Genomic DNA, 22,776 nt, shown 5'->3' with positions numbered 1-22,776 from the left:
TGCGAGTCATTAAAAATGCACGATCACGAACAAAATCGTTATAAAATCGATGTGTCTGAAAGCTACTTCAAGTTTTGGTCGTACGATAAAAATTCGAATGAACGACCAAAATTGATGTGTGTGTAGTATGTGATATGTGATGTGATGACCTAAGTATTACATGCGAACTGCTCTTGCGTACTGCTCGCGTTCTATTTGTGTGTCACGCAGCGCGTAAATCTGTACCAAAATTGATGTGTGTGTAGTATGTGATATGTGATGTGATGACCTAAGTATTACATGCGAACTGCTCTTGCGTACTGCTCGCGTTCTATTTGTGTGTCACGCAGCGCGTAAATCTGTACCAAAATTGATGTGTGTGTAGTATGTGATATGTGATGTGATGACCTAAGTATTACATGCGAACTGCTCTTGCGTACTGCTCGCGTTCTATTTGTGTGTCACGCAGCGCGTAAATCTGTACGCACATTTTTAGAATGATTTTAAGATTCATTTTTAGAATAATTAACACTCGATCTGATTCATGGGATCATTTATCTTCACCGGAACTACTACATTTAAGCCGAGGCCAAACAATACAGCGTTCTGATTTCACTCGTGTCCGACATTTCTGGGAGTTGAAGGGTGATGGTGTGATAGATCACATGATGGACATGTGTGACTTGCACCATTCTAGGCTGATGTTGTCCGTGATTGAATCGGAGTGGGATCGGAAGACTGCATGACATGTGTGTCCCCATCTTTGAAAGGCACATCGTACACTCATCCAGCAGACGAGAGCAGACAAGGAACGAGTGTGAGACTCCTCAAGCTGAGATCAATAAGTTATAAACTACTGGATAAATCAAATAACGATGGAAATGAATGATTAGAAAGAAGATGGAATCTTCGCATCTAAATAATTTAGATCTCAATTATAGAGAATGAATATCAATCCAGCGGACGAGAGCAGACAAGAAACGAATGGGGGACTCCTCAATACTGAGATCAATTATAAACTTTTTCATAAATCAAATAACGATAGTAATGAATGATTGGTAAATAGATCGCACCTTCGCATCTGGGTTGAGAATAGGGAAATGGAGAGGTCTAAAAGAGTAGATATGAAAAATGCTTGATGAAAAGGAGAAAGAATAGAATAGGTTGTTGATGACAGACCGAGTGATTTCTCAAGTAGGCTCAACTTCACTTAATTAAAATTTGAGACTCATCACATTGAATGCCTGCAGCCAGGCAACATAGCGAGCTGTAGTTAAGCAGGTGGAAGTCTATTAAGAGGGCATTCTGAGAGGGAGGAAGAGGCATGCCAATGAACATCACATCTAGATGAGCCTCTTCTTATCAAACCCCTTCCCCCACCGTACCACAAAAACCCTCCAGCACATGTCACGGCACCCAAGCAGGCAGCTTGGGGTTATCTCAATAAACAACACCGTGTGCAAATTTGTACAACAGCTTTCTTCTTCTTCTTCTTCCTCTTATGCTTTTCTACCTTCTCTTCATTCGTCTTCATGATCTTCCTCGCTCATTTCCTTCTTGAAGTTCTGGTTCTTCTACTTTTTGCTCTTCTTGTCCTACATGTAATTCTCATTATTCTAGTTCTTGTTCTTCGTAATTTTCCTCATATTCTTTCTGTTAACCAAGATTCTTTTCATTCATCTTCATCTTCTCGCACTTGTAGATATTCAATTTTATGTATTTATTACATGTTTGACTAGCTTTCCTTGTATTTTTTACTCTTCTTTTATTTCTTTTGCTTATTCCTCTTACACAAAATCTTCATCCAATGTTGGTTTTCCTCTTTATCTTGTTCTTTGCCTTCAAATTTATATAATTGTTTCTCTTTTTCGTTTTCCTCTTTTCTCCCCTCTTTCTCCTATTGCTTTCCTTATACTCCTGTTTTGTTTTTACAACATTTTCTCAATATTCATTTTTCTCTTCTCCTATATCTTCACTTTCCTCTGTTTTCGTTATCTCAGTTTACATCTATCACTTTTTCTCCAGTTTCCTCCTCCTGTTCCACAACTAAAATATCATTTTTTATTTTTTACTCTTTTTTTATTCTCTACCTTTTTCTCTTTTTCATTCTTTCATCTTTCTCCTTCACATCTATTTTGTTTTCCCTATACTCTCTCTTATCCTCCTCTCCCATCTTCTTCACCTTCTCCTTGCCCTCTTCTTCCTAATCCTCCTCCTCCTCCTGTCAATCATACTTCTCTTCACTTCCTCTCTTACCAATTCTACATGGATCTTCTTCTATACATTATGTTTCATCAACTCTCTGACTGTTCAAGCCCCTTCTCTTTCTCCTATACCAGCTTCACTTTGTTCTTCATCACCCCTCTCTCCTTTCATCCTTCTTCCTATATTTTCTCCAAAGATCCTCCACAACCCTCCGCTTAAGCACCTAAAGCCCCAAGCCGTATCCTAAATTAAGTTTGCTTTTCCCCAAATGAACACCCCACAAAAATCCCTGGGGCTTTTCAAATTTAAGCGCCAAACCCCAATGTAGCGTTTAGGGTGTCTTCAAATTTGGGTGCGAAATTTAAGCAGACTTCGTTGCTACATGGGTTTAATAGTTCCCTTTTTGGCCCCCATTGTATACTTTCTATTACAGTGTGCTCTAAGCTCCCGTAGTACGCTCACCTAATACCTCTCATCTTCTCTCTTTCTCCACTTTCAGCTTGTCCTTATTCTCTCCTCTTTCTTGCTATCTTCTCTTTTTCCTGCCTCTTCTTCCACCCTTAAATGAGTGCATGCAAAATAATGTTTATCTGTTCCCTCCACAGATATCTATTATTTTTCTTGTTTATGGATAAAATATCGGGGCACCGAGCTTCGCTCGTTATTTATTTATTGACTTTTGATAAATCAAACACAATTCTTTGAAATAATTGGGAAAGTACTAACAGGCACAGCCCAAACCTGTTTCTTTCCCGAATTTTGATTTATACACTATAAATAGTCCAGAAAGTAGGTTATGTTCCATACACTTGAAGTCAGGTTCAATTTTCTGTTCAAACGTTTGAAAACAAAGAAATTATAATTTAGATTATATACAAACCAAATTGAATAACAAAATAACACTCACTAATCACTTAAAATTGTAAAATAATCATCAACTTTGAAAATTATGATATACTATAGTTCAGGAGGATTATCATGTCATGTCAACAAATCAGATTATGTTCATCAAATCGATTAAATTGTCTATGATGAAAAAACAGAACACAATTCTCTAAAATGATCGTATTTATATTTCACAGGTGGCTATACGTCTTTGTATTCTATAGGAATTTCGGGGATGCGATATTTTGTTTTTTCACATACTCACTTTTTTACTATCCACAGCTGTTCCAGCCAAGGATGAATTATCCTGTCGTTTAGCAAGTTTTCCCAAGGATGAGACCTAGAGCAATCGAATATTTATATCATGAACCTAATATGTTCCAAATTCCGTGCAAATCGTTAGAGCCGTTTTCGAGATCCGTTGAACATAAATAACCAGATATAAAAATAGCCAGATATAAAAATAACCAGATATAAAAAACCAGATATATAAATACAGAAGTTATTTGCTTGATATAATAGGATTAATACTTCATTTTACTCCTTCTCTAACATTTTATGTGGTTAACAATTTTTTCACTTTCTTCATTTTCATCTTGAAAGTTAATGCTCTTTACTTTAAGTTCACTCTTTTTCGATTTATCATTACTCACCCTCTCATCACAATCAATTTTTCTCTACTCACTATCAGAAGTTTACTTAAATATGTGGAATATCTTCAGTCGATTTATTTCATCAAGTAATACTTAATATACTTTCAGATGTCCTGTACTTCATTCTTCCCAAACACATCATTCTCACTTCCCTTTCGAAACCTTCCAATGTGTTGTAGTTGATTTCTAAAATAAGCAGGAAAAGAAGGAAATTCAAAGGACGATATCACCTATACACTATAACCAAATACATATTTTACTTTTCCAGACTGTAGACAGAGCCCACAAAATATCGCTCACTAAATCTGTTTAGAGTGCGATGCAATATTCAAGTTCAATTAAACCAATGGTATTTATAATGCTTTTACTACTCCTCACCCACTTAATCTTTAGATCATCTTTATCCTCAGAACTCCTTTCTAACTTATTCCTCACTCACTTATTCCTTACCTACTTCAATCACATATTCCTCACTCACTTTCTCCTCGCGCTTAGTCTCTCTTGAGGCATTCTAATTCTCTTGAAACACTTTTTCTCTTAACATGACCCAGCCAGAGAGAATATGATAAGAACTATACCAAACCAAATAGAAATGCTTTTCACATTTATCCATTGATCAATTTTCTCCTGTTGTTTATCAAACAATAGTATTGGAAAGGTTATCCTTTTCAATTACATATTCATTAATCATTGTCAATTGATGAATGACTGAATTATTCATCACTCTCCAACCAACTTTTGTTGTGGTCTACAACCAATAGTATTTATAAAGTTATACTTCAATGTTCCGCTCCAATAAATCCATTTTGAATTATTTTTAGCGACACTATATTCTAATATTTTTGAATGTTAGTTAATAAAACTAGTACTCACTGTGGAGCGCTTTTGGATTTCCAATCCATTCTCAACACTGAAAAAAAAAATTAAAAATCCGTAAGCGCTCCACAGTGAGTACTAGTTTTATTGATTAATTGAAAGAGCGAAGTGAGGTCTAAGATTCAAGTTGACGGTTTGGCATTTCTCCTAATGTTTAAATTTTTAAATTGTTGTATGTTTGAATGTTTAGATGTTCGAATGTTTAAATGTTTGAATGTTTAAATGTTTTTATGTTGCGCATTTACGGCGAAACGCGGTAATAGATTTTCATGAAATTTGACAGGTATGCTCCTTTTTTAATTGCGCGTCGACGTATATACAAGGTTTTTGGAAATGTTGCATTTCAAGGATAATATAAAACGAAAAAGGAGCCTCCTTCATACGCCAATATTAGACTATAAATCAGACTATAGAATTATTTATCATAAATCAGCTGACAAGTGATTACACAGATGTGTGGAGAAGCCAGTCTATTACTGTATTTCCTTAAGGTCTATAGTTTCAATCAGGTACTTGTGTATGAGAATACTGCTCAAAGATACTAGTAGTTCTGTGAACAGTAGACCTCACGCAGTATTCTCATCCACAAGTACCTGATTGAAACTATAGACCTTATGGAAATACAGCAATATACTGGCTTCTCCACACATCTGTGTAATCACTTGTCAGCTGATTTATGATAAATAATTCAATAGTCTGATTTTTACTCTAATATTGGCGTATGAAGGAGGCTCCTTTTTCCTTTTATATTATCCTTGAAATGCAAAATTTCCAAAAACCTTGTATATACGTCGACGCGCAATTAAAAAAGGAACATACCTGTCAAATTGCATGAAAATCTATTACCGCGTTTCGCCGTAAATGCGCAACATATAAACATTTAAACATTCAAACATTCAAACATTCAAACATTCAAACATTCAAACATTCAAACATTCAAACATTCAAACATTCAAACATTCAAACATTCAAACATTCAAACATTCAAACACTCAAACATTCAAACATTTAGGGCCGGTTTCCGAGCTCGGGATTTAGCTAAGTCCTAGACTTTAAACAGCTGGAGTGAGAAAATTGGCTTTCCAAAACGGGGCGCAGTCGCAGCTTTTATAACAGTAGTCGCAGTTTTTATTTTCTCATTTCTATAATTGGAAACGTTTTTCCTTGACGAAATTAGACATTCCTAGATAATTCAAAATAGCTGAAACTCCACACTATTTTCTCTTTATTTTATTTTGTGTTCAATTTCCTAGTTTTTCGAAATTTAATTCAAACGTCACTATGACAATGACTGCGACTAGGCCCCGTTTTGGAAAACCAATTTTCTGACTCCAGCTGTTTAAAGTCTAGGACTTAGCTAAATCCCGAGCTCGGAAACCGACCCTTAAACATTAAGAGAAATGCCAAACCGTCGACTTGAATCTTAGACCTTACTTCGCTCGGTCAATTAGACTGTAGTGTCGTTAAAAATAGTTCAAAAACGGATTATTACTTGCATTTCGTCATGGATGATGAAATAGATGAGTCCAATTACTCATTTATTCATGATTCTTTCCAATGAATAAATGAATGAATTATTCATCACTCTATAACCAAGTTGTGTTTGTTTGTTGTGTTGCAGCCAGTGGGCATCTACGCGCGTAAGTATGAGTGGGCGAGCGGGAAGGCGGGTGAGCGAGAGGGGGAGTGCTCCCTGTGGGTGAGGGCGGCCACCCTGGAGTTCGATGACGGAGAGTGGGAGTGTCAAGTCACCGCTTCCGATTTCACCACTCAGGATGCCCTCACTTCCACCCCTGTGCGTCTAGTTGTCAGAGGTCAGTCCTATCATAAAACAATAGAATGTAACCTCTCATAAACTATAATAGAACTGATAGTATAAATATTAAATAACCAGCCCTTTTATTGCATATTTTCTTACATATTTACATTTCCATGAATACACGTTTCATAAATCATATACAAACAATATTCAAGAAAGAAAAAATAAATCTCAGTACCCTTTTTGAATTATTTAATCACAACATTTTCACTTAAAATTTTACAAGTGGAAATGGCATCAATGTCCGAAACATGTTGTGATTGAATAATTCATAAAGGGTACTGAGATTTATATTTTTCTTTCTATTTTATTACAAGTAGCTATATAAAGAGAAGAGATAAACAATATTCTGTATACAATAATCAGCGTCTGCTGCTGAGGTATCCTTAATTAAGGATGGAATGAGGAATGTACCTAGGTTTTTTCAACCTTTCTATAGATATACTTCCTCGTGGAGTTCCTAATATACATATTGAAAACTGAAATAAATATCAAAACTTTAATTATAACTTTACAATTACTCTACTATTATAAAACATTAATAATGGTCATTAAAATGGAACTCTTATTCTATTTGGTAGAATTCGAAACTTCTTATACAAAAACACAGTCACCTGCAATCGAATGCAATAAGTAACTATTTGGAAACACTGTGGAAAAAGTTCCAGAGAACAGCTACGGTATGCAATCCGTAGCTGAATGCATTTCAACCTATCTTGAATTTTCAAATTTCATTACATTTGTGAAGGGTATGAGATGCAATTCTTATCTTATCCTCTTTGGCCTGTAACGTTCAAAATCCGAATAAATAAATAAAAATTCCTATTTGAAGAAATTTATAGGTCTAAGTGAAATAATAGGCTAATATCGCCAAGATGATAATGTTAAAGATTAAAATAATATCAGGCATCATGGCTAAATCGTACATCAGCCGAATAGAAATGAAAATAATTTTTGCTACCTTATAATATTATATAAAATATTGAAAATTTGAGGTTAGGCGTAAAACATCTACTGATCGGCGACCTAATGATCGACCGAGTCGCATAACTTAGAATCTGACCAAACACCTTGGCAGAAACTTATTGTAACAAAACAGTATGCAACTTGAGGAACTAAACGTTCCACGTGGCTAATTATTGTAATATAAGAAACAACCTATAATCTGTAAAAAATTACTTTGCATGTAAAAAGCATATTAAAAAACCCAAACAAAAATAATTAAATGTATTAAAGAAGTAGGAGGTTACTAGGCGCATGAATACTATAATAATTTGCATGCACCAATCAAATAGTAGCAATTGATAGGCGGTAATAGTGAGCCAATTCAAATATATTTGTATATATTTCTACAAATGATAAGAATTTATGAGTTATTGTTGTACAGTTTATGTTCTGGATACGGCCCGAAGGCAAATAAATTATTAAAGATGTAACATAACTAATAATTTAATAGTTTGGTACGGTCTATTTGAGCCATGAATGGCGGAGGAACAGATTATTTAAATTTTATGTAAATTTTGGAAATTGGAAATGAAAATTGTGAATTAGAAAAGTGAACTTCGACACTTGCCTGCCAACGACCACCATGAGATGTCACCAAAAATTATAGAGCGCAATATCTCACTATACCTTTAATAACTTAAAGTTAAATCGAATTTCTAAATTTTTCTCATAAGACTTTGTGATGCTAATGTAAAGCAAAAGTCATTTTAAATAATTTTTAACCCCTTGGAAGAGATGACTTCGGCTACAAATAATCCAGGATCACCAGGAGTTTGGATCGCCATCAGCAGCTCATAGAAAATTCCAGCACGTGAGTGAATAATATTCGAAATAGTGATAGGGCGCCCTCAGTGCTTCGAAATGAAATAAAAAAATCAAAGCTAGCTCGTCGAAAAGGGTTTTATAAATTAAGAATTTGGTAAAAATACTTGCGCAAGTTTAAATATAGTATAAAAGGTATTTTATTAGATAGTAACGAGTCAATTCATATGTCCAAGGATACATCAATCAAAGAATACTAAGTTCTAGGCTGTTAATACAATATTCATATGATCATTAATTTCTACAATATAATTTGCGATAATATAATGTAGCTCTGATTCACTAGATGAATTGATCTATCTATTCCGTCAGGTGCCGAACCTCGCACCCTGAGATGAAAAATATTTATTATAAAGAAATCTATTGGAAACCATAGAATTTAATATATATTTGAATTATTGATTTGTCAATTTATCATGCTCTGATTTAAGAAATTTATATTAGAAATGGATTGTCCAAGTCGACAAGTATCAGCAAGTTGATATCGAAGCTACATGCAAATAAATGCATATGATCATAAAATGAAAGCACATGATAGCGTTTCGTGCTATAGAACTTAAAGAATAATATTAACCTGTGATATTTTATTGATTTCGTTTCTTGTTATATTATATATTTCTGTCGCTCTATATATTTTTGCTTTGATTTATTTTTGAAATATTTGTTAATATAATGTATCAAATTTTTTATGGTGTACGATTCATTTTATTCCTCAATACTATAGGATATAAGTTTTATATATATATTTTATAAATTACCAGTATTATTGTGAAAGCTCATATCTGGGCCTATAAGATTTTTATGAGATTATATCCTAGTAAACCCACGATCAGATTTTATAATTATTGAAAATATTCTCATGCTCTACCCATTGATGCCAAGCAGGAGGCTAATCGTTATTTAAATTATAAAAAATAACGTGACAGACCATATTCAAAAATTATTGAAAAGAGCTCAATAACCTCTAATGGAATGCAATGGGAGACGAGTTGGCAACACTGTGAAAAAAGTTCCAGAGAACAGCTGCAGCTATGAAATGCGTAACTAAATACATTTTAACATAATATTGGATTTTCAAATTACATTTCATTTGTGAAAGCTTTGAAATTTCCCCATTAAGGTTCCTCCACACATATATTTCTGGACTGAACGTCGATCTCCTACGTTTATAGCCATTATAGCTGCCTCTTAGTTTAATTCGTATCAAAATAATGAGAATGCCTAATTATAATTTCCTTGATTCGTATTGTATTGAGTTTTTGATGCATTGAGAGGTGATGTTAGTTTTTGAGTTTGTTGATTTAGTAGACTAGGAGGTAGACTAGGCGCATTATACACAAAAATTAAACGCTAATCTACTATTTGTCTACATGATCGCACTTTTTTCTTTCTTTCCAACCTATTAGCAAATTATTGAGAAAAGGAAGACTCATTCAATTTCGAAAGTTTGAGTTGTATTTTGTTCTGAGAATTTATTATTGCACATTTCTTACAACTAGGGATAACATGTTGACTGAATATTTCAAATCTTCCTAGACTGAAGCGTCTGAGATATTTTGTCAATTCCAAAAAAATAATATTGCACTTAATAATATTAGGCCGGGTTTCAAGTACGAATTTAAACGGGGTAGTGCTTGTCCGACTGGTTTATTGATGCTCCAATCAATAGTTTCATAGATGACGTCATTCAACTGCGATTAAAACTAATAGTCAAGGTAAATGATTAAATCATCAAAACATCAAGAGTGTATAGTTTTTCAGATGGAAATGCAAATTAAAACGTGCCAATCAATGGAATTGACAATCTACGATGAAAGAATTGGGATCTTCTCTAATATTATTATCATCATCTTCTTCTTCACGTGCCTGCTCAGTTTCGGATGTTGGCGATCATAATGGCTATCCTGATTTTGTCGACGGCGCTACGGAACATCTCTGCAGATGACTGGTGAAACCATAGCCTCAGATTTGCCAGCCATGAAATTCTCCTTCTGCCAGGTCCCCTTTTTCCGTTGATTTTTCCTTGAAGGATCTCTTGCAGAAGTCTGTATCTTGAGCGATTCCTCATAATGTGGCCGAGGTATTGGAGTTTTCTACTTTTAATGGTATTCAGGAGCTCCGGTTCTTTATTCATTCTCCTAAGAACCTCTTGATTAGTAACTATCATCATAGACGAACTATTCATTAACATAATTGTTATTGTATGATATTATCAAACCTATGAATTGCATGGAAGTGCATTTAGCGTTGTATTGTATCCATGGAGAGTGCTCAGAGATTTGAACGTCTTCAATAATTGCATAATTGAGATGCATAACTGCATAATTGAGTGTTCATGATTGCTCTGAGCGTTATATTATCGATTCCCCCGTTGCAATGGTGTCTGCTTCAGACCAGTTCCGCTAAGAGGCGTTATAAGCTGCAAAATCACTTGCCTATGGTGTGATTTAAAATACACGACAAACTGTATCGATTCTTCCATCATCAGTCTTTTCTTCTAAGATCATCATCAATGAAAAAAAGAAGGAGTTCTAATTGGAATATAGTCTCAACCAATATTTTCTCTCATTAACATTACTCCTGAGAAAATGTGGAATTCAAATAGAAAACCTAAGTACTCGGATGAGAAATTCTCAGAGAAAATTTTCTCTCACAATTTAACATTGACACGTTCTCAGGCACCAAATGGATTGATATGAACTATAACATCAATTAACAGCAGTGATAATAACTCATTGTTTTCTACTCAATTAAATACTTCAAAGAATTGAAATTTATGAGGTCTTGGTGAACCAAAGGATTTCAAGGAGGTGCCGCTTGCAAAACATTCATAATAAAAATACAAATTAAGATATTAAATGATCACACTGTATGTTATTTATTCTAGGAAATTGATTGACCGTGAAACAATATTATGGGAGGGAGTGTATGGAAAAATTAAAAATACGGGCACAAATCAATTAGTGATAATACTTGTATATTAGTTGTAAAATAGAATAAAAAATATACACCTGATGATTTGATGTTATGAAACATGAGACGGTCTTGCCAGCAGTGACAGCCAATTATTATTTATTGAGTGACAATTATTATTATTTATCGTTCGGATCTGCAATCAGTTTGGAATTTATTCCACGAGGGAGTTCTCTACATGAACGAATTGTTCGACTGCCAACTAACGAATATTTTTTTGTGACATAAAGTAAGCTACAAATCTGAATATCATTCTCCTAAAACCTCGATTTAGTTCATTCCGCAGCTGCTTCCACCAAAAACCTCTCATCTCCTGCTAATAACAGAATAGCCACAGGGAAATCCACTGACCAGCAACCAACCAATTAGGGATAAATTACGAAAAGCAAATAATGCCCCATGTTGTCACAATTAAGGAAAATGAGCCAGCGCTATTCTTGTTTTCCTTGTGGCGTATGAGAGATTCTCCCCACCACACCTACTCACATACCTGCTGATTTATTAATTATTGTTCCATAACAGTACAATGAACATAACGCCAAGGGGCTACCAATCCATTATCCCAATAATATATATGTATAGAGATATTTGAATAGCTGTATTATGTGTTGTTTAATCAGCGAGGCGTGTGATTAGGTCTTTTACATAGTAATTACTGGCCGCATACAATTAACACGTTGATTAGGGCTGGTTAATTGGAGGGGTGGGGGTTAATGAAGGGACGGATAGGAGGGATACGTGTGGACTGGTATATCAGCAACCACTAACTACAGTCATCTTCTGTTGGGAAAGCTAAGTTGCAAGTTCTAACCAGAGTCTGTGGGCTGTGGGAAATTTAGAAACGATCAGAAACGTGCGGAACGTTTAGAAACGTTCAGGAACGATCAGAAACGTGCGGAACGTTTAGGAACGTTCAGGAAAGATCAGAAACGTGTAGAAGCGTTCAGAAACGTTAAGGGGCGATCAGAACCGTTAGATAGTTCAGAAACGAGGAACATGGTTTTTTGTCGATTTGACAAAAAAAAAGGGTGTCAATGGAACATGCTAAGACGAAAGGGATGATTCAACCAGTGAACAGGCCAGACGATCGCCCACGCAATAGTATTTTCGAGTTTAATTCAATTCATTTAAACCTGCAGGAACTGTGCAGTACAATAATGTTTCAACTCATTTGTTAACTATCTGTTGATATTGTGAAGCTACTTAATAAATGAAAAAATGTAATAAGGTCAATTTGACTCTTTATTTTGGACACTGGAAAGCAGTTCCCTGGATTTATCAGTCACTCTTTTTAATGATGTATTCGTCATTTATAATGAAAATATTCTCCACTAGCGAAAGTCTAAGAAAGTCTAATTGAAAACTTGACGTACTGAAATCTTGAAAAAATAGAATTGCTCTATAACCATCCTCGGTAAATTAAGAATCTATATGCAAAATTTCAAGATAAGTCAGTAGTTCAGACGTGATGATGCGTCGTAATTCGTCAATTTCCTACCAGTCTATAAGTCGATTCTTTCCTTTATTATATTATAGATACAGATGTAATGGAACATTGTGGATAAAATAAGAGACCTAACATTGCCGATTTGTTTCTAGCTCGATGTCACTATTAACATAGAGACAATGTAATAGATTAATGTTTGATACTCGTATGTACTCCAGATAATGGTGATTTGAAACAAAACAAGACCATAATTAAGCCTGGAGAGAATTTATACACAAACATCAAATTTGTAGAGCAATGAGATGATAAAATCTGAGAAATTGGCTACAGGTTTATGGAAAATTCAGAGTACCATTGTAGTGAATGATTCTTTATGAGGAATTACTCTATAAAAAATCTGGTGTGGCGCACTCACACAACTTTCCTTGCCGTTATGAAAATTGATCATCTGACGCTAGTGTACACGCGCATCTCAAGTCTACTATTCAAAGATCTGCTAGCTGGTGACAGGACAATAGCGCTGGAGACACACGAAGTCTGCTATCTCTTCATAGTGAATGATTTAATTTAATAGACTCAACAGTTGCCAACAGTTTGCATTATTGAATAAACACATTTTCTCGAATTTCGAACTTATTTTCAATTTTAGGTGGAAATGTCACTGGACATTAATTGTAGATATTTTTATTCTCAATCTTTTCCACTTGGAATTTTTTGTTTAAATTGTATCTGAAGCCTGATAATTAGGAATCACACTTTGCATTGATGGGGCGGAGCTCCTGAATTTTTTACAGATATGGGACCTAAGGCAGTTGATAGAGCTTATCATTGACTATTTTAGGTATAAATTTGATCAAAATCGTTGGAGCCGTTTTCGAGAAAATCGCGAAAAACCCTGTTTTTGACAACATTTTCGCCATTTTAGCCGCCATCTTGGATTGGATTTGTTCGAAATTGTTCGTGTTGGATCCTTATAGGGGAAGGACCTTAAGTTCCAAATTTCAAGTCATTCCGTTAATTGGGAGATGAGATATTGTGTACACACACACACATACAGACCAATACCCAAAAACCACTTTTTTGAACTCAGGGGACCTTAAAACATATAGAAAACATGAAATTAGGGTACCTTAAATTTTTTTGGAAAGCAATACTTTCCTTACCTATGGTAATAGGGCAAGGAAAGTAATGAAACGTATAGAAAACATGGAATTAGGGTACCTTAAATTTTCTTTGAAAGCAATACTTTCCTTACCTATGGTAATAGGGCAAGGAAAGTAAAAACATGAATGATTGATTCCCTTTCAATCAGTACTGACAGTGATCAGTACGGCAACACCAGTATGAGTATGAGCATTGTAGCAGTTTTAGCGCTTTTCTCCAACTATTCTCATGCAATCGATGCTGACAGATTGAAATGAGTCAGTAAGGTAACACAGAACACCAGTTTTGGTGCGTTAGAAAATAGTTGTAGCGATTTTCTATCGGATGACTCATCCATGTTTCTAACCATCTATGAACTGATTGCGAAAGGAACAACAGGCTTAAAGCACAAAACTGTTTCTTTCCCAAAATGTGGATAGAAATTGTCCAAAAATAGGTTATGTTTATCACTTTATAGGTTTTGTCCAATTTTGAGTCCAAATATATATAAACTAGGAATATGACTGGATTGTAGAGCAGTGAATCTGTAACACCGAAACTGAAACACCAGTATGAGTGCGTTTTAGAGTTAGTAGTGTAGCCCTTTTCTGTACATCAGTAAAACGCTCCAGGGCTGGCTGCTGGGCCAGAAACGAATGAAACATTTGTGATGCTGTGAGTGTCAATCACGGCTGATTAGTGATGTGATGTGATGTGATGCCTCTGATCACAGTCAGTCACTCTGTCAAACGCCAAAGTCAAGTCCAAATAGCAATCGATGGAGGGGGTGGTTTAGGTGGGGGAGGTTGTAGAGAGAAGGGTGATCACACAGGGCGCCACTCTTTGCTGATTAAAAATGTGCCGCCTGGATTTGGTGTGTATCGTTTGTACGTGTGCATGTGTGTGAGTAGGTGACTGCATAGTGCTTGCAAGTGAGAACTTTCGTTTTCAACTGTCTGTTTTTTCTTCTTAATATGGGAAGCATTCGAATTGATTGGGGGACGCTGATATTTTCAAGTGAATTTCACTACAGCGACATGATGGTTCGACAACTCGTTCTTTTTTCTGGCTGAATAGGTATTATCATAGAGAAACAATAGCATAAGTAGATATCCCATGGTATAGGGCGTTTATGTCGCAACTTTTACTGTTATCTCAAGCCGATAGTCCACGTATTTCCTACCCATGCAGCTGTGTGACGCTGGTAGTCTCTCATATTGTGCCTTTCATACACTCTCACCTCAACAAAACAGTGAAAATTGACAATAATCAACAGTAATCGGCTTGAGTTAACAGTAAAAGTTGCGACATACCACGCTATAACATGGGATATCTACTTATTCTATTGTTTCTTTATGGTAAAAATTGGACAAAGTAGGACGGATTCCGCAATGACGACAGTAGAAATGTGTTGGGAGTATCATCAATAGATGCGCAGTTTGAAATGAACAGATTGAACTACTACTAGGGATATCTACTTATGCTATTGTTTCTCCATGGTAAAAATTGGACGAAGTAGGACGGATTCCGCAATGACGGCAGTAGAAATGAGTTGGGAGTATCATCAATAGATGCGCAGTTTGAAATGAACAGATTGAACTACTACTAGGGATATCTACTTATGCTATTGTTTCTCCATGGTAAAAATTGGACAAAGTAGGACGGATTCCGCAATGACGACAGTAGAAATGAGTTGGGAGTATCATCAATAGATGCGCAGTTTGAAATGAACAGATTGAACTACTACTAGGGATATCTACTTATGCTATTGTTTCTCCATGGTAAAAATTGGACAAAGTAGGACGGATTCCGCAATGACGACAGTAGAAATGAGTTGGGAGTATCATCAATAGATGCGCAGTTTGAAATGAACAGATTGAACTACTACTGGGGATATCTACTCATGCTAACAGTCATTAACTACTGCCACCTACCGGCAGAATTCAGAACTAGGTCTCGAATAATATCTGTCGAATCTGGAGAAAGTAGGCGCGGCTTGAAGTTTCGCGATCTGAGCAACTGCTCATCACCCAGTAACTGCTTCCATCTAGTGACAGCGTTTGAAAGTACTTTGATTAATAATTGACTACCAATTCAAGAAATCAATGGGGAAACTAAAAAATTACGACCAAATATAGGAAAATGCCCAAAGGGATGAAATATATTGTATCCTTTTCTCTCTGATACCCGTAATGAAAGAAGTCACAAATTTGCAAGGAACCATGAAGTTTTCTTGCGTACTTTAAACTGAATGAATGAATTAATCTAAATTTAAATGAATCAATGAATAAAGCAAGTAGACCTATATAATAGCAATCATGTGAGGTGACAAGCTAGTATAACCATTTACTAGAACTAGTGGAGGGTTGGGGTAAGAGCTTCAATAGGTTCTGAAAATTGATTTACATCCAAAGGTAGATTAGTCAAACATTAGTCAAAGGTTGGGAAAGGAAGCCACTTGTGTATCTATGAAATTATCCTATGCTCTCAGTAATATGAACAATATTATTATAATCCTCATTATCATCGTGATCTTCATAATCATGATAATAATCCCTATGAACATCACAAGCATAATATAAATCAGTAGCAGCCGTAGAATTGTAGGCAGATCAAAGTTGGTTTCCAGCCAACGCTCAAATTCCACGCTAAACTGACATTCTCAGAAAGAAGCTGGCGTGTTATACATATAGATACGTTCAGCGATATAGATGTTTGTGTGATCGAACTGAAATTGAACGATTTGCGTAATCGCAGCATGATATATATGAGCTTTTCGGGGCTTATGACGGCGGCTCGTTCGTCAACTGACGTTTCAAATGACGAATGACTCTGTGGTCGGACACAGAACGCATCACTTTCCTCCCTCACTCCTGTCACCTCATCTCTCTTCTTCTCTCTTCCCTCTTTATATATGTTCTCTCACATTCACTCTTTCTGCTCTCAATATTTGGATCTCTCAATAACTGTTTCTCTTTTGTGTAGATGCATTCTTCATCCTCTTTCACCCTATCTCTCTCCTTCTCTATCACTATTTTATATCTCTCTTTCCCTCTTCCCCTTCTTTACGACACTGTCTCATTCTCTCTCTCTCTCTCTTTCTCTTCATATACCTCCATCTCTCACTCCCTCTGTCTACATCTCAATCGTTCCAACGTTTACTCTTTATCTCCTCTTATCTAATCTCTTTATCACTCTCTGGCTGTATCTCTGTTTCGTTGCCTGTCTACATCTCATTTCTTCTCACGTGCAGTCCTACTCTCTATTTCCTCTTCGCTTCGCTCTATTATGTTTTGTACGGCTTGCATTCACCATACTCTCTGTGAATACACATTTCACCTATTATAATCAACACAGCACTGCATCCTCCAATAGAATCCAACTGGAGTTGATAATTGATTCCAACCGAAATATTGTTATTATAACATGTTTGCAGTGTACTCTATTACATGGAATACTTATTTGAATATTGCAACCTCATAATAATGAATGATAATGTAAATCCCCGGAGTGAGTATCTATTCCTGATTTGAATGGAATCACTTCAATGCAGTACATACAGATAACGCTAGAAGAAATGATTTGTTTTTCTAAATTAGAATTTGAGAATTCAAAATCGAGAATTCCATACTTTGCGTCCCATATATTTTTAGTGTCTCATAGAATTGGCATGAATAGTAGCATGCTGGTGTAACATAGATTTGTGTTTAAGTGGCTTCAGCGAATACTGTACTGCATTTCTATGAATTTTGATTTTGGATATTAATTTATTTTCATATAATCATATAACACATGGCTTCTTCTGTTGACTGAACGATCGATAATGATTACTTGGAATGTGCTGCCCGCACAAATTCCAGTTTAATCACTTCATTGATTCATATTATTTAATGCTACTTGTTTCTCTAGTTTCTTTCTTCAAATTTTTACAGTTTTATCATTTATGTGAAATATCTATGTAGGCCTACGGCTATATATTTATTTTTTTATTCTATCTGTTTTTCTATTGGGAATGAGAGTATGGGGAAGAATCACACACAGGATTATCTGAGAGGTTTAATTTAGAATTTGATGTAAAATCAGTGGCGCCATTTCACCAAACTGCTATGGCGGGGGGGGCAAAAGCCAAGAGATATGATGGGGGGAAGGAGTACACCCAAAGGATAGAGGGTCCTGGGTTTCCCTATAAATGTAACATTCGAAGATGTTATTATATGCTTCATTTTCTCCAGTTTTATACAAATGTGTTTAAAGAAGTATGAATACAAGCATATAGGCCTACATTATTAGTTAACAATGGAGTATTTATTAGAAATATAGGCCTACAGAGAGGCCCTAGAGTAGGAATACACTGAAACAGATTTCTTAAAAATCATGGAAAAAGATAAATTTTTCTTTTACAATGACAATTTCATTGGGGAAAATATTCTAATTGTAAAATAACTTCCAGTTAGAAAACTAAAGAAACATTGTACTACTATTCTGCTAAATTTAAGAGTCTCGATACATAGCTTGATTAATTCTCTTAGAATATAAGTTGTAATTTATTTATGTTATTTTGTATACATCTTTTCTTTTTTTGTTTTAATTAGATGTGGATGACCAAAGTTTGACAATATGCTACTCCTACTGGCGAACAAGTGATTTTTACTTATGCCAGTGGTTTCATTTCCACCTCTTGTACCTTTATTTTGTTGATAGAATGTAAGTAAACTAGATTAAGGTACATTATCCTAAATTTTGTAATTGTTGAATTTTGTGGAGGAAATAAATTTGATTTGAATTGAATTGAAATTAAGCTGTTCCCATAAGTCTCACCAACTCTGTGTACATACATTTTTGATTGTCTGATTGTGCCCTTTCTTTTGCTTTCACTGTGACATCTTGCAACTTGTTAATTCTCACGTTGAAATTTATGCAATAACTCACTTATTGTGCCCTGATCAATAACTGTACCCATTCTATATTTAAGCTTCAACTATACCACAGAGAAAAATATATTCTTTATTACTACGTAGCCAAACGTTCAAGGCAATTTTGCTACATTGTTGATACTGTAGAAGGAGTTATACTACTGCTGTTTAAAAAAGTATTAAATCAGTATGAGATTCTGAGGATTCGTGTAGATAGACCCGCATTTTCATTATTCATCTGATCCTTGGGGGGCATAGGCCGCCCCCTGCCCCCCCCCATAAATGGCGCCCCTGTATACAATGCATTTCGCATGGGAAGGTGTCTGCTACACCAGTTATGTTTTGCTTTTTTATAATGTATGTTGATGGTCGAATAAAATTATTATATTTATAATGATGAAAATTGATTATTTGGAACTATTTGATGAAATAGTTGAATTTGTGTTTCAGTGGCTCCGCAGAGGCCTCGCATCGAGCATCGCGGCGCTCAGGTGCTTCCGACGCACAACGTGACTGTGCGTGCGGGAGTGCCATCACACATCAAATGCCTCAGTCGATACGGCAATCCCCCGCCAGTCATCAAGTGGATTCTCGGTGAGTTAATCAGCGATAATTAATTGATAAGGTAATTGAACGTCAAAGGATCAGTGTTATTCAAAACATAGCAACAAATATGAGATTTGATGAAGCAATTGATTGTCAATGAATCAGTAAATCAGTACATTAAGGCTGTGAGCCTCAAAAATGTGACTGAAAGTAACTTGAGTTGAGCTATTTAAGGTCATTTTTTTGAATTTGGAATAACATTCTCAAGAAATTATATTTCTAGGAAATACACTTTCCAATCAATCAACAATATCTTGAAGAATTCATCTGCAAAATCTCATGAATTTATCTTTTATCAATTTTGAAATGATTTGTGTGGAGAATTTGAGCTGTTGTCGCTCATATCCCAAAAAATAATAAACGGATAAGAAATTCCTGAGAAAACTTCATATTCATATATCTTGAAAGTATAAAAGTCAAAAAAAAATGGAGCATATCACCAGTAGAAAGTTTTTTTCAGCCGCTCGTACAGCCTTAACCCTCCGTTACACGCGGCTAATCTGAGGGGTCATAAGTATTTTTTGGTTGTACAGTCCCCGAGGATAGCAACACTGATTACAGTTCCTTAATAGTATCTCCCCTGCTATTGATAAGAAGTGGATTATTTATTATTTAATTGTTCCAGATAGTCAAGTTTTTATTGTTGTCCATCATTCAGTAGTTTAATTAGACTGGCATTATGAGAAAGGGAAGCTCTAGATCCGGAGCTCAAAGAGTGAGAAGCTGCAGGATTTCAATTGCCATATACAACATGGAAATCCTTAAATAGACTTCGGGCAAGGGTAAACAGGTGTGGGTCGGAGCTTAGGCGATCGGGCTATAATGAGAATGGGGAATGTGTGTGTGGAATGTCGCAGATCTATGATCACCTCTTGACACGTCTAAACATGAGAATAACTTGTATTATGGATCACATTGTTCTAGCAAATGACAGCAGTTCCTGCGGCAACTTTAAAAAAATATAATAATTAATGGTGACCCCAGACACGAAACAAAAAGAAGAAGATTGTACTGACTTTTATTATATATTCAAAACTTTTTTCTTTCTATATTTAGACTATTTCATTCAAAATTCACAACTTCATTATTCATTCACAACTTTTAAACACGGAGAAGGACTGAGGAAACGTGAAACCTGGAGCAAATCATCTGAATCATACACTGTCACATGGTCAGTGGCGCGATCATCTCCTGAGACTCCTATTGGTCGGTAATCTCTTTTCCCCCCGCCTCCTAATTTTCAGCAACCCTGTTCTGCTTCGAGGAGGCCTAGGCAAGAGGCAGTTGTTCGGTGATCGAGTTTGTGTATGGCCGCGTTCCATGCGGCATCTCCAAATATGGTGTTCTATTATAGGGATAATATTCTATTCTATATTTTATTGAATGGAATATTGTGAGTCGAATTACCAACTATTTGAAGGAAGATTTCCCTGGGGGATTTTCTGTCCTTGTAGATTGTATTTATAGTGCAGTTGTTTGGTAGTCGAGCATGTGAACGGTTTGCAAATCCCCTCTCCTTACGACATTCCCGGTACTAGTTTATTTCCAAGGGAATTATTCTATTTTGTGTGTTAGAATAGAATATTGTAGGACGAGTTCCGGACAACTCAAAGATATATCTTCCTTGGAGATTTTCTTTCTTGTTGATTATTTCTCCCAACTCTTATCACTGGGGGTGAGTGAGATATCCTTGGTTTAGGAGGAAACCTGGAGGGATCTTAAGTTTGTGCTACAAACAGTTGAGTGGGAAATTTAACTAGGCTCTTGTAGCGGGTTATTTTAGAGTACTTAATTTATAAGTCTCTACTCTGTCGCTTCACAACATTTAAAATTATAATACAGGAATTGAGAATCGGTTCGTCATTCTCTGTATCAGTATCCACATCAATTCAGGTAATTGTATGTCAGGACTGGTAGTCCATATGTTTTTCCTTCCTTGTAGTAAGGTGGCCTTCAATCTGAAGAGTAATTTTTCTCAATTTAATTTTTATTATTGTAGGAAAATCCCTGTCCTTTTTGAGAATAGTTTTTCTCAACTATTTTTTATTCTTGTGGGAAATCCCTGTCCTTTTTGAGAATAGTGTTCTCGATTAATTCTTATCCTTATAGAGAAATTATTATCATTTTGAGTAAATTTTCCTTGCTTAGTTTTAGTTTTCATATTGTAGAGTGGCCCCTGTATTTATCTTCGCTTAGCAGTTTCGGACTAGCTATAATTTCTAGTAGGAAAACCCTACTATTTTCCTAGAGAACTCAGGTGCAGCTTGAGTTCGTCCCGGTCGAAGTTCACAGACTGCGACGTACTTTCTCTTTCTTTCTCTTAATTTTCCCTGTTCTTAAATCCTTCCTGATCTCAGTTCCAGATTCGAGATCGTCCCGGTCGCAGTTTTTCAGACTCGCGAATCCTTTCTAAAATTCCTAGAAACCTGTCTCCTTTAATAGCAAATATTATTTGCTGGTTTTCCCTGTGGAAAATTCACGAATTTTCCCGTGATCTCAGTGGCAAATTAGAGATCGATTTTGTTGTAGTCCTCAAACTGGCAATTGCTTGGAGAAGCCCATTGAAATCTTTTCATGAATTAGTTAGGAGTCTCTGACTCGATATTTTCCTTGTGGAAAATCCTGGAAAAATCCTTTCCTATCCTGACAACGACAGACTGTTGTCTTCCCGATATTATTCTACTGTGTCTGTAAAAATCTTTCCTTTCCTCTCATAATAGTCGACATACTGATTATTGATTTAAAAGCGTTTCGGTCGATTAAGAGAGATTTCCATTCCCTTAAGGGCTGTTACAGAGTAGCCCTTAATAGCCGTCGCGAAGTTGTTAGACTGGTGCGGAAATACTGTTTAGCAGTTTCAGAACTGCTAAAGATCCTTTCGCAGCTGCAGGCTCGCGATTCAGAAATCCTACACCTAAAACCCTATATACTGAACCTTAAATATCCCGTATTGGAAATTTATACCCTGTATTCAGCTAGCAGGTCCAGCTTGCTGAGAGCTACAGCGCAATTGTCAGATTGTGGATTATTAAACAGATATCTGTTTGCTGTAGAGAATAATAATCTTTTTATTGATTCTCTGTTCCCTATACCCTATACCCTATACCTCATACCCTGCACCCTATACTCTATAGCTTACACCCTATACCGTGCCCTATTTAACTATATCTTAAATATCACTAACAACTCCATAGATCCATCATACCTTTACCCTACAGCTCTCACCTCAAACCCCATGGAAAAACCTCCTTCCGGACTCGCAGATCCAGTCTGCCCGCCGTCAGCTCGCAGTTGGTTCAAACTGCGTACTACCTTTATAAATAGAATTATTTGTAGGGATCTGATAGTCAGATCCGTCTCCTTGTATAGGGTTATATTAATCCCCCTTAACACCCACCCCGTATTCCAAAAGCCGAGGGCCGAATCGGCCAGCAACGGCACGGGCAAATA

General features: G+C 35.9%; 1 protein-coding gene across 2 annotated transcripts in view; it reads left to right on the top strand.

Annotated features, from left to right (window-relative positions):
- Window positions 1–22,776, top strand: part of LOC111052891 (hemicentin-2) — a 307,765-nt gene that overhangs the window by 226,801 nt on the left and 58,188 nt on the right. For both annotated transcript variants that reach the window (XM_039438920.1, XM_039438922.1), the window contains exons 4-5: window positions 6,220–6,412; window positions 19,171–19,314. In XM_039438920.1, the coding sequence (XP_039294854.1) occupies window positions 6,220–6,412; window positions 19,171–19,314 (337 nt within the window). The remainder of the gene's footprint in view (window positions 1–6,219; window positions 6,413–19,170; window positions 19,315–22,776) is intronic.

Source organism: Nilaparvata lugens, chromosome 12 (assembly GCF_014356525.2).
Source record: "Nilaparvata lugens isolate BPH chromosome 12, ASM1435652v1, whole genome shotgun sequence".
Taxonomy (NCBI): domain Eukaryota; kingdom Metazoa; phylum Arthropoda; class Insecta; order Hemiptera; family Delphacidae; genus Nilaparvata; species Nilaparvata lugens.
Note: the sequence above shows the minus strand (reverse complement) of the source record. Positions and strands in the feature narration are given on the sequence as shown.